This window comes from Salvia hispanica, chromosome 2, assembly GCF_023119035.1.
Source record: "Salvia hispanica cultivar TCC Black 2014 chromosome 2, UniMelb_Shisp_WGS_1.0, whole genome shotgun sequence".
In the NCBI taxonomy this organism is placed as follows: Eukaryota; Viridiplantae; Streptophyta; class Magnoliopsida; order Lamiales; family Lamiaceae; genus Salvia; species Salvia hispanica.
This window is the reverse complement of record NC_062966.1, coordinates 13557355-13570527: the sequence shown is the minus strand read 5'-3', so window position 1 is coordinate 13570527 and position 13173 is coordinate 13557355. Positions and strand designations below refer to the sequence as shown.

Sequence of the window (13173 nt, the reverse complement as noted above, 5' to 3'; positions counted from 1 at the left end):
TATAATTTCCTTATGGTGGAGAGAATCATGGAAACCGATAACCGTTCAAAAAATTCATCTCCCATATATGCCCTTTTCGGGTTTTTTTAATAATTAGATTAATTCCATGTGGCGTTAAAATCAACCATCAGATAGCAAAAATCAATGCATAGGATTAGTTTTATGTTTTCCAAATATTTAGTGTGAGGATATGAATACATCCCTATATATATATAGAGAGAGAGAGAGAGAGACCTATTATCCATAAATCCACTCTTAAGATCGAACTAGAGACTAAATTAGGGCCATCCATTTTCTTAAGCTTGTGGTTAGGATTAATTTACAATTAATTTAATTAATATTTTATTTAATAAAACTTTTTTATTTTATTTTATTTTTATTTTTATTTTTATTTATTTTTTATTTTTTATTATTTTTTTTAATTTTTCTTATTTTTTTTCTTCAATAAAAATTTGTCGGAGTAAAATAATGAACTATATTCAATAAATAATGAACTAAATGAAGTATGTAATGAAGTAATTTTGACATGGTATTGAAATACATTAATGATACAACAAATTTTAGTGTTAAACGTAAGCGGTAGTAATGAACTATATTCAATAAATAATGAACCAAATGAATGTTAGTAATGAAGTAAATATGACATTTTATTGAAATACAATGTTAACTGTGTTAAACGTCAAGCAGTAATAATGAAATTATTACTTCATTCCATTAGTTTAATACTTCATCCGGTTAACTTATTACATTTTTCAGTCATGCTATTACTTCATTCCATTAGTTTATTACATCATTCCTTTAGTTTATGACTTCATCCCGTTAATTTATTACTTCATTCAGTCATGCTATTACTTCATTCCATTAGTTTATTACTTTATAATGTGTTATGACATAATTATCTTTCAGTTGAAGTAAATTCGGTGTATAATGAATGCGAAAATTTACTTCATAACACCGCCCCGCCTTGAGGTCCAGGTTCGAATTCGACGGCTTCAGCCTCGCATGTGGAAGCTCCGGCGACATAAGGGCGTCAATTTGGCCGGAATCGCTGGCATAGGTCTCACCGAAGAATTTAAAGCGGAATCCGGTGCGTTTCTCCCATGAAGAGGGGGCATTGCAGCGGAATCCTGCCCCGGCAGTGGCAATGGACGCTTGTTGGGGTCTGAACTTGCCATTGATTGATTGAGAGAGGTAGAGAGCTAGCAAGCTACAAATGCATAGCTGCTTAATTAAGAACAAAGCACATTAAATTTGGGGGAGAGAGAGGGGAAATGGGGAGTAGATCTGCGGAGATGGTTACGGTTTTAGAGTGGGCGTCCCAAATTGATTAAAGAGATTTCTCAAAAACGTATGGACCAGATTTGGTCTCTAGTTCGGTCTTTAAAATTAGTTCGACATTGATCACAACTCTATATATATATATATATATATATATATATATTCTATTAATTTAATATGTTATATATAAAATATATGTACATTCTTTTAATATATTTTATGCAATATGTATTATAGATATATTCTGTTAATTTTATATTATATATATTACTTCCCCCGTTCCCGATTAAGAGTCACACTTTTCCATTTCGGTCAATCCCCAATTAAGAGTAAGTAGGTCTCACATTCCACTAACTAAATTCACTTACATTTTATTATAAAACAAATATAAAAAAATGGGTCACACATTTCATTAACTTTTTCAACCAACTTTTCTTTACATTTTTTAAAACTCGTATCCGGTCAAAGTGTGACTCTTAATCGGGGACGGAGGGAGTAAAATATCCGGTCAAAGTGTGACTCTTAATCGGGGACGGAGGGAGTAAAATATATATATGTGTTTTTTTTTTCAGTTTTTTTAAATTTCATATAATTTCGGTTTAGTTGGGCTTTTTTAAGTTTAGTTTTCGGTTTTCGGTTTTTCAAATTCGGTTCAGTTTGGATTTTGAAGTAAATTTGGTTTTTCGGGTTTAGTTCAGTTTGGGCAAAAAACTGAACCGAAACCCAAATGCTCACCCCTAGTGAATTCGGTGTGGCATTTTTATCCATGTCATATCATGTTAGTGCCTCAAAAATTATTAATAACGATATTATTGATTTTATAAATTACATAACAAATATTCGTTCATTATTTTGTATAATTTCAAATAAATTAATAAAATAACAAAATGATATTTCCTTTTTCTGTAATAATATGAGTAACTATATTTAAAGTGTTAAAATAAAATTATATACATCTGTATAGTAAATGTCAATGTGCCATTACAGAAATTATTTGATGAATGTGTTGTTATGATGTGCTTATATATTTGCAGCACCTCCTCCTCCTCTTCAACTCATTGTACTAAACCCTCAATTCAGCTCATGGCTTCTCAGCAATCCGGTTCGTCGTCGCAGCGGAATCACACCCAAGTGGCTAGTTTTTTGAAGTACTGTAGCTACTGCGGTAGGGAGATCGACATCAAATTCGACACCTATATGTTCAGGTATGGATTCAATCTCTGCTTCATTTATTTTTATTATCGATCCAATTTGTTTCTGTTTTGTCAATCATTTTACATTATGTTTCCTAGTTTTTCTTCGCATTATTAATTAAGTTTTATCTGCAGTGTCTTGCTTTTGAATGCATGTTCCTTCCTTACTAATTTGAATAATAAATGTAACGAGTCAATATTTGAAATAAATTAAATGCTTTTGTTTGCAAATGTTTATGATTGGATATTTGTATTTAATTAGTGGTAATTAAGCCTTGAACGTGAATTTATGCAGAGACTTGCCATACTGCTCAATTGAATGCCGCGATGCAAAGATAGCTGTGGATAAAGCTGCAAAGGCAAAGCGAAAGGGAAAGTAAGAAAATTCCGAACAGTGATGACTTGTTGTGGTGTGTGTGGAAGGAAGGAAGTAGCTACATATTTTACATATTTTATACATCTTTTAACATTTTAAGACTTTCATTAAGCAAGGTTATGCATCTGTTATCTAATTTTCAAATATATATGGTTTAAAGTTTAAACCATCTCAATTAATATATTGCTCGCATATATATCATCCTCGTCCCTCGCCTCTTAAAACTATAATTGAAACGAAACACAAGAATGACCGAACCAATAGAAGGAAAAAATGAGCCCTAGTTTCTTGAATTTGAACTTTATTAATAATACTAGTACTCTTAAAAAAAGGGAACATTTTTTATGGTATGCAAACTTTATCAAACTATCATTTTAGGTTCGTGAACTTTGGAACTATCATTTGAAGTCCGTCAACTACGAGTTAATATCAATTGCTCCAAGTTTTTTCTGGGCGAAAAGACCCTCCATGACGTGAAGGGCAATTTATAAACTTATATATTAAATCCAATTATACTATAAGCTTTATTTAAAAAAGAAAAATCTATATAGTGGTACCTCAAATTATACATTCACGTTAGTTGTACTAAACATATCACATACTCATATCTTTTATAAATATCTTTATTATATATTTTTGACGAATTTTCTAGATATAATTTGACCTTCATGAATATTATCACTTAATTTTGTGGCATGAAAGAAAAGTTCATTCTTAACCTTTTATAACTAAAGAATTTTAAAAAATACTACTATTTGAGATATGGATACTCGTAAAAATTATATCGATGTCAATAGACACTAGTGATACTTGAATATTGATATATTATAGTATTATTATTAAAGAAAATATCAAAATATTATATTTATTTTTTAAATACTTATTAATAAATTGACATAATTTCCCTTCAAGACATTGAGGGTATTTTCGCTCAGAAAACTTGAAAATACTAAAGTTCAATTGATATTAACTTGTAGTTGACGGACATCAAATAATATTTTTAAAGTTCATAGACCTAAAATGATAATTTGATAAAATTTGCTGATAGTAAAAAATGTCCCTATTCTAAAAAAATACTATTATTAATAATTTGCACTTTTCTAAGTACCTTTGCCACGTGTCTTAACAATATTTTCCTTAATTTTTTTACTTTTCACTTTTCCTCCACGATCAATCCATCTGTTTTAGGGTTGAATGGTCAAACATATAAAATGATGGTTCCTCCATTCACTATTCATAATCTCATTTTGATTCGACAAATTGTTATTTATAATCACATTTTGATTCAACACAATTTTAAGGGATTAGTTGACTTTGTAAAGAAAAAGTCAAAAAGTCAGATATAAATTAGCGGAATATGGACTCACATTTATATATTAATTTTATAGTAAAATATGAGTATAACGATTTAATTTAATGATAGGGATTCACTCACCTAAAAGAGAAAAAGTAGATGAAATTTTAAATGAGGAACACCTTGAAATAGCAAAATGAAACATTGTTTACTGATGGAGAAATTAGGAGGGAAAAATGGGAAGTTTCCCATTTGAAAACCAGATGTGCAGTAATTTACTTGAAATTTATGGTCCAAGAGTACCCAAACCCACACTTGCAAGTTCCAATCATATCATCATTATTCATTCCCTCATTTTTTGCAAATTATAACTTCTACAGTGGAGTGCCTCCCGCCACGTCCCTCCCACACCTCTTATATTAATTTACACTAATCATTCCAAATACATAATACTTAGTAATTATAATAATAATAATAGTAATATTTATTTATATATTCATAATATTTATTTATATTCATAAAATTTATTTATTATAATAAACCAAAAGGTTCATCTTCAATGAAATAGAGGGAGTATAATTTTGTGATACTTTCAAAATTTGACGTCACATATCACTTTCAATTGAGGACGATAATCCAAAAATATCTCAAAAACTTTAACATTATACAGTGTAATCTAGATATAATTATTTTTCACATATATCAGGTACTTATTAATGGAATCTCAATTGCATATGTGTACACAAAGAAATTTGCACGAAAAAAATTTAGGTTGTGCCTATTTAGGCCGCCGACATACAATACAAAGGTGAAAAAATCGACGTATATTTTTCAAATTTGTACCGATGAAATTGTTATTAATCATATACCAACAACTTACATGCTAATAAAGTCGGTTGTGATTTATATAATGACCCAAAATCTAATGTATATAATAATTTAAATTCAGTGTATATAATTCTAAAAAATGTGTTTACATATCAGTGTGACATTTTTATCCATGTGATGTCACGTTAGTGCCTCAAAAATTATTAATAACTGTATTATTGATTTTATAAATTAAATAACAACTATTCGTCCATTTTTTTGTATAATAATTTCAAATAAATTAATAAAATAACAAATTGATTTTTTCCTTTTTCTGCAATAATATCAGTAACTATATTTAAAGTGTTAAAATAAAATTATATACATCTATAAAGTAAACAATGTCAATATGGACTGATCACTAGAATGTTTATGAATGGAACTTAATAAAGTACGAAATTGATGATATCATAATCCTGAACCGTGAAATATAATTTAAAAATTAACACTACAATCAAATAGAATTGAAGTAATAAATGACGTCCAAGTGCGTGAAGTGAATTATATTACAGAAATTATTAGGCGAATGTAAAAAACACTTTGTTGAATGCTAATGAAAGGTGCCTATATATTTCCAGCACCTCCTCTTCAACATGTATTCCTCACTTGTCTGTTTTTCACTCATTGTAACAAACCTTCAACTCAGCTCATGGCTTCTCAGCTATCCGGTTCGTCACGGTGGAATAACACCGAATTAGGTGGTTTTTTAAAGAAGTGTTTCCGCTGCAATAAGGATATCGACCCCAAATCCGACATCTTTATGGGCGGGTATGAATTCAACTCTGCTTCATTTTTTTTTTTATTATCGATAGAATTTGTTTTTGTTTTACATTAAGTTTCCTGACGGATTTGAATAAATTAAATGCGGTAGATTTCCTAGTTTTTCTTCGCATTATTTGTTAACTTAATATCTTTTTTCACGGTTCAATTTCATTGACTGTATTAATACGTGGTTGGTTATGAATTATGATATCCTAATTAATGGTTTATTGACTAAATTTGTGATTGGCAATGATAATTATGTATGTTTTCCAATTTTGTATGAAACCCTATTAATTAAGTTTTATCTAAGTGTTTTGGTTTTGATGTTGCTATGCATGTTCCTTACTAATTTGAATAGTAACGGTAACTAAATTAATATGCAAAATTAAACGAGTCAATATTTGAAATAAATGCATTTGTTTGCAAATGTTTATGATTGGAAATTAGTGGTAATTAAGCCTTGAACGTGAATTTATGCAGAGACTATCGTGCATTCTGCTCACCTGAATGCCGCGATGACCAGATTGCTGCAGATGAAGCAGCTGCAAAGAGACAGGGAAAGGGAAAGAGAGAGGGAACAGGAACGGGAACGGGAACGGGAACGGGAACGTCATCAAAATCCAAAAAGTGATGACTTGTTGTGTTGTGTGTGGAAGGAAGTAGTTTTAGCTGATTTGGAGTTGAATGTATTTTGTTTTCTGTGAGCTTGTTTGCTATTGTGTGCTTTGCTACATACTGTACTTTTTATTGGCTTATCAAATTTTAAGTCCTGTTATCTAAATTCAAATATATATATATACATTGGTTTAAACTATCTAAATTCATATATTGCTTGCATATGTATGATCCCTAGCTCGTCTCTTAAAACTATAATCGAAACATACCACAAGAATGACCGAAACAGATAGAAGAAAAAGAGTAATGATCATAGAGTCTTGAATTTAAACTTTATTTATAATATTAATATTGGCTATAGAGCAATTGGTGCGGAAACCATAAATTCAAAAGAAAAATAGATGGAAATTATGGATTTAAACTGTTTGCATAAATGTATAACACTGTTTACATAATTTTACCCTAATGAATATCAGGTAGTGTATGGAAAAGTAAAAAATGAACTCACATTTATTGTAATGTGAGAGAAAATATAAATTAGTCGTAGAGTATTAATAGCAAAAGTATTAAGCAACTACTTAATTGAAAAATGAGAAAAAAAAAATTAAGGGATGAATGAATAAGGATAAATGAAAAATTGGTGGAGTATTAGTTTTATAATAAAATGTGAGTGAAATGAGTTAGTGAAGTATGAGACCGACTTATCATTTATAGTAAAAGTGAAGGTGGGGACTCTTATTATGAAACGAACTAAAATGACAAAAATGGACTATTATTATGGGACGAATGTACGTAGTATATTTTTAAAAAGTATAATACCATATAATTTGCACTTTTTCTAAGTACCTTTGCCACATATGTTTTCTTAACTATATTTCCTTAACTTTTTAAATTTTCCTCCATGCTCAATATCCCTTTGTTTTAGGGTCGAATGGTCAAACATATAAAAGGAAGGTATTTCCTCCGTTCGATATTTATAATCTCGTTTTGACTCGACAAATTGCTATTTATAACCTCATTTCGACTCGACACAAATTTTAAAAATTGAAAAATAAGTTAATGGTATATGGACTCATATTTATATATTAATTTTATAATAAAATATGAGTATAATGATTTAGTTGAGTGAAGGTCACTCACCTAAAATGATAAGAAGTAGATGAACATCTCAAAATGCCAAAATGAGACATTTTTCACGGACGAAGAAATTAGTAGTGAAAAACGTGAAGTTTCTTATTTGGAAATCAGATGTGCATTAATGTACTTGAACTTTATGGTCCAATTTGTAAGAGTATTCGCGATCAACGCTTTAGCCACATCATCATTCCCCTTATTTTTTGCGTTAGACTATCACTTCTACAGTGGTAGTGGGGCGCCTCACGCCATGTCCCTACCCACACATCCTATATTAATTTACACTATTCATTCCAAATACATAAAAATTTTATTTGTTTCTAAATTTAATAAATCTATTTATTATAATAAATAATGAATCAATTTTATTTCTAATCATAAATATCATTAAATAATTAAAAATATATTTTCACATGGAATATTGATTAATTAAATAATTAATTTTAAAAAATCCAACAAATGTCACCAATTCAAAAATAATTAACGCAATTATTTCCACAAATATATTTATTAATGCACAAAATTATTTCATAAGTAACACAATATTTCCATTCTTTATTCTTCTCCCCCAATCCCCTATGTTTTTTCTTCTTCACTTCATCAATGGCCGAAATTACCTCCCTCCCCTTCGTGTCGCTACCAGTAGCGGATCCAAGATCCAAATATAGATGGGGTGAAATAAAATTTATTGGAAGATAATGGATGGGAGAGGGGCGACGTCAGAAGCTATTGGAGGGGGCGACAATGAAAAATTCACGTCTTGGTCAATGGTAGCGGGTCGTCGGTAAGGGGCGGTCGACCCCTCCTGCCCCCTGGATCCGCCACTGGTCGCCAACTTCCACAGTGGGCATTGCGGAGCGTCCGCGTCGACGCTCTCCCCCATTTTATACTCATTTTATTTTATAGTAGTTCTTCCACATTTTATTCCCATATTATTTAATAGTACTGCCTTCTTCCCACAATAAGATAAGAGTATTTATTTTGCAATTTCGGTCTGTCGCACAAAAAGAGTTCTTCTATTTCACTTTTACCATAAAAGATAAGTAGGCTTACATTCCACCAATTTATTCTACTTCATATTTTATTATAAAACTATATAAATGAGACTTATATTCCACTAACTTATTCAACCCATTTTTCTTTATATTTCTTAAAACTTGTGTCATAATTAAATAATAAGACTCTTATTGCGAGATACAGAGAGAGTGGTTCTTAAAAATCATACTGAGTTCAAGTGTGATGGAGGGGTATAATACAATATTTTATTATAATTATCATACTTGGTAATTAGTATTTGTAACACCCCAAATTGTGAAAATTAAAATATTTTGAATATAAATTACAAATTTATTAGATAAATCTAATTATTAAAAGAAGAATAGAATAGAAAGAATAAATCACTATTATTTTTGTAGAATTAGACACTAATTGAATATGTATATGGAACACAACATAGATAAATGAATGAGGGGTGTTACAAGTTTGGTATCAGAGCCTAGGTTTAGCTGATCCTAGGCTCGGAATGAGTCAAATATATATAGGAAAACCCTCGCCACATAGGAATGGGAAATATGTTTATATCATTAGCTTAACTGCAACCTCTATTCTTTGCATTTTTTTTCGAATCCAGGTATGGCAGAAGAGGATGTTTAGAATAGTAGACACGAATCTCAGTCCGGTGAAAACTCTAGAAGTCACTCTTGAGGACATCCCGAGGCTCATCCACAAGGGCAAGATGATATTTTAAGGACCCTAACTGCAGCCCTGCAGCGCATAGCTGAAAGTGTTCCTCCACCACAACCAAGTTTGCTCTCGATAGTAAAAGAAGTGCAAATGTATAGGCCGGAGAGGATGATGATCCAACCAGAGAGGATGATGATCCAACCAGAGCTGAATACTGGTTGGAACAATTGGAAAGGATATTTGGATTTATGAATCCTACTCCTGAAGAAAAGTTACAAGGTGTTGTAGCGTTATTGAAAGACGAAGCCTACATATGGTGGGCCAGTGTTCTACAAGTTAAGCCTCTAGAGAGAGTGAATTGGGAGTTCTTTGTAAAAGAGTTCCGGAAACGCTACGTGGGGGAGCAGTATATGGAAGATAAACGACGTGAATTTTTACAGTTAACTCAAGGAGGGAGGACGGTGCAACAATATGAGACCTGTTGGGGTTTGTATACTAAAAGATGCTTCGAGCGTACATGCCTTTGTACAGTCAGCTTGTGCATGTATACGAGAAACGCCACGTCCACTTGTTTACCTAATTATGAGAATAAATAATATAATATAATGGTTTATTATTGAAATATGATAAACAAGTCTAAGGCTTTTTACTAAGAAGGTCAAGTAGGGAAATTCGATGAATCTCCTCATGAGTTTTCCAGTAGGGGACTTGGCCAGATCTAGTAAGAAGAAAAACGTATTCACAATCTAGATAGGCTTTGGCTACCTATTGGTACGGTTGCGGTGTTTGTGATAATTCTCTCTTACCTAAGAAGAGATTAGTAACACCGGTGTGGTAAAGCACTGAAAGGATCTAATCCGAAATGTATTCTTTATTGCTATCTACTGAAAGAATATATTTCAGAAAGTTTAGTATTTTCTAGTCTATGATATTAATATCAATATTGTTTATTCAATCAAACACCACTTTGACTTATCAATATGTGAGAGTTTGTACGTAACTCAAGTTCATGATATCTTGGGTGGTAGTAATTGAATAACATGAAGGTATTGGAATATTATTTCATAGAATTCGCGTGCCCAGTGTGGTATGATTAAATCCCTAAGGGGTGATCCCCAAGAGGTGTTTGAAAGAGGAATTTATTATTCAGAAAACTGCGCAGTTGGAATTTATTCCACGAATAATAAATAAAGTTTCAAACTAGAAAAACTCTTTGGAGAATTAATTTAATTCTAGTCACATAGCAGACAAAAGAATTAAATTGACGGATCAAGATAATCTTAAACGCGGGAAATATTATAAAATAAAATGGACCCAAGTTATTTGTAATTTGGTGATTTAAGTGGGAGTGCAATATTATTCTTTAGTGGAATAAAATAATATTCCATTGATAATATATTAAATCATGGGTCATTTGATTTAATTAGTAATTTATCTAATGGGTGAGCCCAACACTTAAGTCATTCCATGGATCCCCTTACTAGCCCAATAAGGTCCACTATAAATAATGAATGAAAGGGAAACCCTAGCACACAATCCAAGACAACACAAAACCCTAACCCTAGTGCCTAGAAATCGGCGCCTCCTTCCTCTTCCTCTTGGTCTCGATTTTCAAGCCATAGTAGTGGGAGAATTAGGGTTTTGATTATTGTTCTTAATCTATCCTAATTCATAGGATTAGATCTAGACAATTTGTGTTTGTATTGGGTTTCCCTAGATTCATTCAAAGTTATTTAATTGATTTTCTAAGATCCGCCCACACGGATGGAGAATCAAGGACGAGGGAATAGTACGGAAGATTCGTGGTCGATAAACCAAAGATCTCCGGGTGGTGCAGCTAGCAACGTCAATCCAATGATGGATTATGAGGTAACAATCGAATCTACATCGAATATGCATGATTATGTGTTTATTTGATGTTATATCTATAGATCTATGTTTATTGCATGAAATTGGAGTCGAATGCATAATCACCTAAATAGATCCGGTCAAGGACCTGTTTGGTTTTCGTGTCTTCCGCTGCGGTAGTCCCAACAAGACCGAGTTCCGACGGCTCTCGAGATATGCTCGAGAAATAATGGTCACTGATGACGACATGTGCAGGAAGTTTCGGTCAGGATTGAGGACCAGTATCCAGAAGGATCTTTTAGGGGTGGAGACGTCAGATCTGACTAAGCTATCAAACTTGGCTCAGTCAGCAGAACATATGGCAGCCAGTATAGAAATTGAAAGAAATGAGACAAGTCAAGGGAAGAGATCCGCGGAAACCTCCATATTCATATCAGACCAGCCAGGGAAGAAGTTTAGAGACTCGAGTGCTAGTGGACATTCAACACCAGCCTATTTTTCTAAAAATAATCAAAGACAAAAATCAGGATCACCATCAAAGGCCACTTCTGTAGCCAGTACAGGGGGATCAGACATAGTGCCAACTTGTGCACAATGTGGCAGACGTCATCTTGGAGAGTGCTGGAGAACGACTGGTGCTTGTTACCGTTGTGGGTCGAAAGACCATTATTTGAAAGATTGCCCAAAAGCACCACCAACTCATGTGGCTTCTTCAGCGAGATCAGAGCCTACCCTTCAGAGAGGTCGTAGGCCAGAACATGAAATTAGGACACGCAAAAGTCAGAGTTCAGTGCCGGAGACTAATTCTGGAGCAGAGCATAGGGCTCTAGCACGAACATATGCCATACGAGTTCAAGAGGACCAGGACACACAACAACATTAGCCATATCTTCTCGATCCAGGTAAGTAATTTCGAGGACAAAATTTTCTTAAGGGGTGGAGAGTTGTAACACCCTAAATTGTGAAAATTAAAATATTTTGAATATAAATTACAAATTTATTAAATAAATCTAATTATAAAAAGAAGAATAGAATAGAAAGAATAAATCATTATTCCCTCTGTCCCATGTTACTTGCACTTTTACTTTTCGGCACGTCACAAACTCCTTACATTATTTATAGTTTAAGTTAGAATTAATGCATTTAATTAATATGTTAGTTTAAGTTAAGAGGTCCTTTATTAAGTGACGTCTCATTACACTTAAAATTCTAATTTAATTACACAATAAAAATCAATCTCAAATTTACAGCCTAAAATGAAAAGTGCGAGTAGGGGTGAGCAAAAAAACCGAAAACCGAATATCCGAACCGAACCAAACCGAAATTTTGAAATTCGGTTCGGTTTTAAAATTGCAAAAATTTCGATTTTTCGGTTTCGGACGGAAAAAAAACCGAAAAACTGAATTATATTTAATATAAATATATTTAAATATTATTTATATATAACTCTAACCCTAATAGAATTCTGCCTCTCCGCCTCCTTTCACAACGTCTCCGCCTCCTTTCTCAATCTCTCCGCCTCCGTTCTCAATTCCGTTTTCCACTCTAAATCTATAACTCTAAGCCTCCAACCTGTCTCCTATCTCTGTTCTAGCCCATCGCCTCAAGCCATCCACGCCGTCTCCGCCCTCCAGCAGTGCAGCCGTGCTCCAGCCATCTACACCGCCTTCAGAAGAAGGTAAAAACTCAGACTTGTCTATTTTCTTCACAGCTCTCAAACTAGTGGTCAAAATTAAAATACCTAAGTTTTTGTGTTTAGGCATTAATGTGTTCTTCAGAGGATAAGTATTTGGATCTGTAAACTTTGATATTTAAAGATGATTATTGCAAGTATTGAAGCTGAATTCATATGCTTAAATTAAGTGTTGTGATATTTAAAAATTGGATGCCCCTAATCATCCAGATCTGCTGTCCAAGATTCAAACTTTTTTTTTCTCTAATTTTCTACTGTTCAGTACCATTTCTTATACATTTATATATTCTCTCCTTCATTGTTAATAACTTATGGGATTATTTTGTATTACAGATTTTACAAAGTTGATTCAAAGCTTATGATAAAAACTATGGCCAAAGCTCATCCGTGAAACAGAGAGGATTGAAGACTTGGGAATGGACTACATTGT

The 13173-nt window shown here is 32.4% G+C and overlaps 1 protein-coding gene across 1 annotated transcript; it reads left to right on the top strand.

Moving 5' to 3' along the window:
* Positions 1-5644: 5644 nt before the first annotated feature.
* On the top strand, positions 5645-6416 carry LOC125205153 (FCS-Like Zinc finger 3-like). The gene is made up of 2 exons (XM_048103973.1): positions 5645-5776; positions 6251-6416. Exons 1-2 carry the CDS (start codon positions 5658-5660, stop codon positions 6399-6401), a joined length of 270 nt encoding a protein of 89 aa, XP_047959930.1. The 5' UTR covers positions 5645-5657; the 3' UTR covers positions 6402-6416.
* The last annotated feature ends 6757 nt before the right edge of the window (positions 6417-13173 follow it).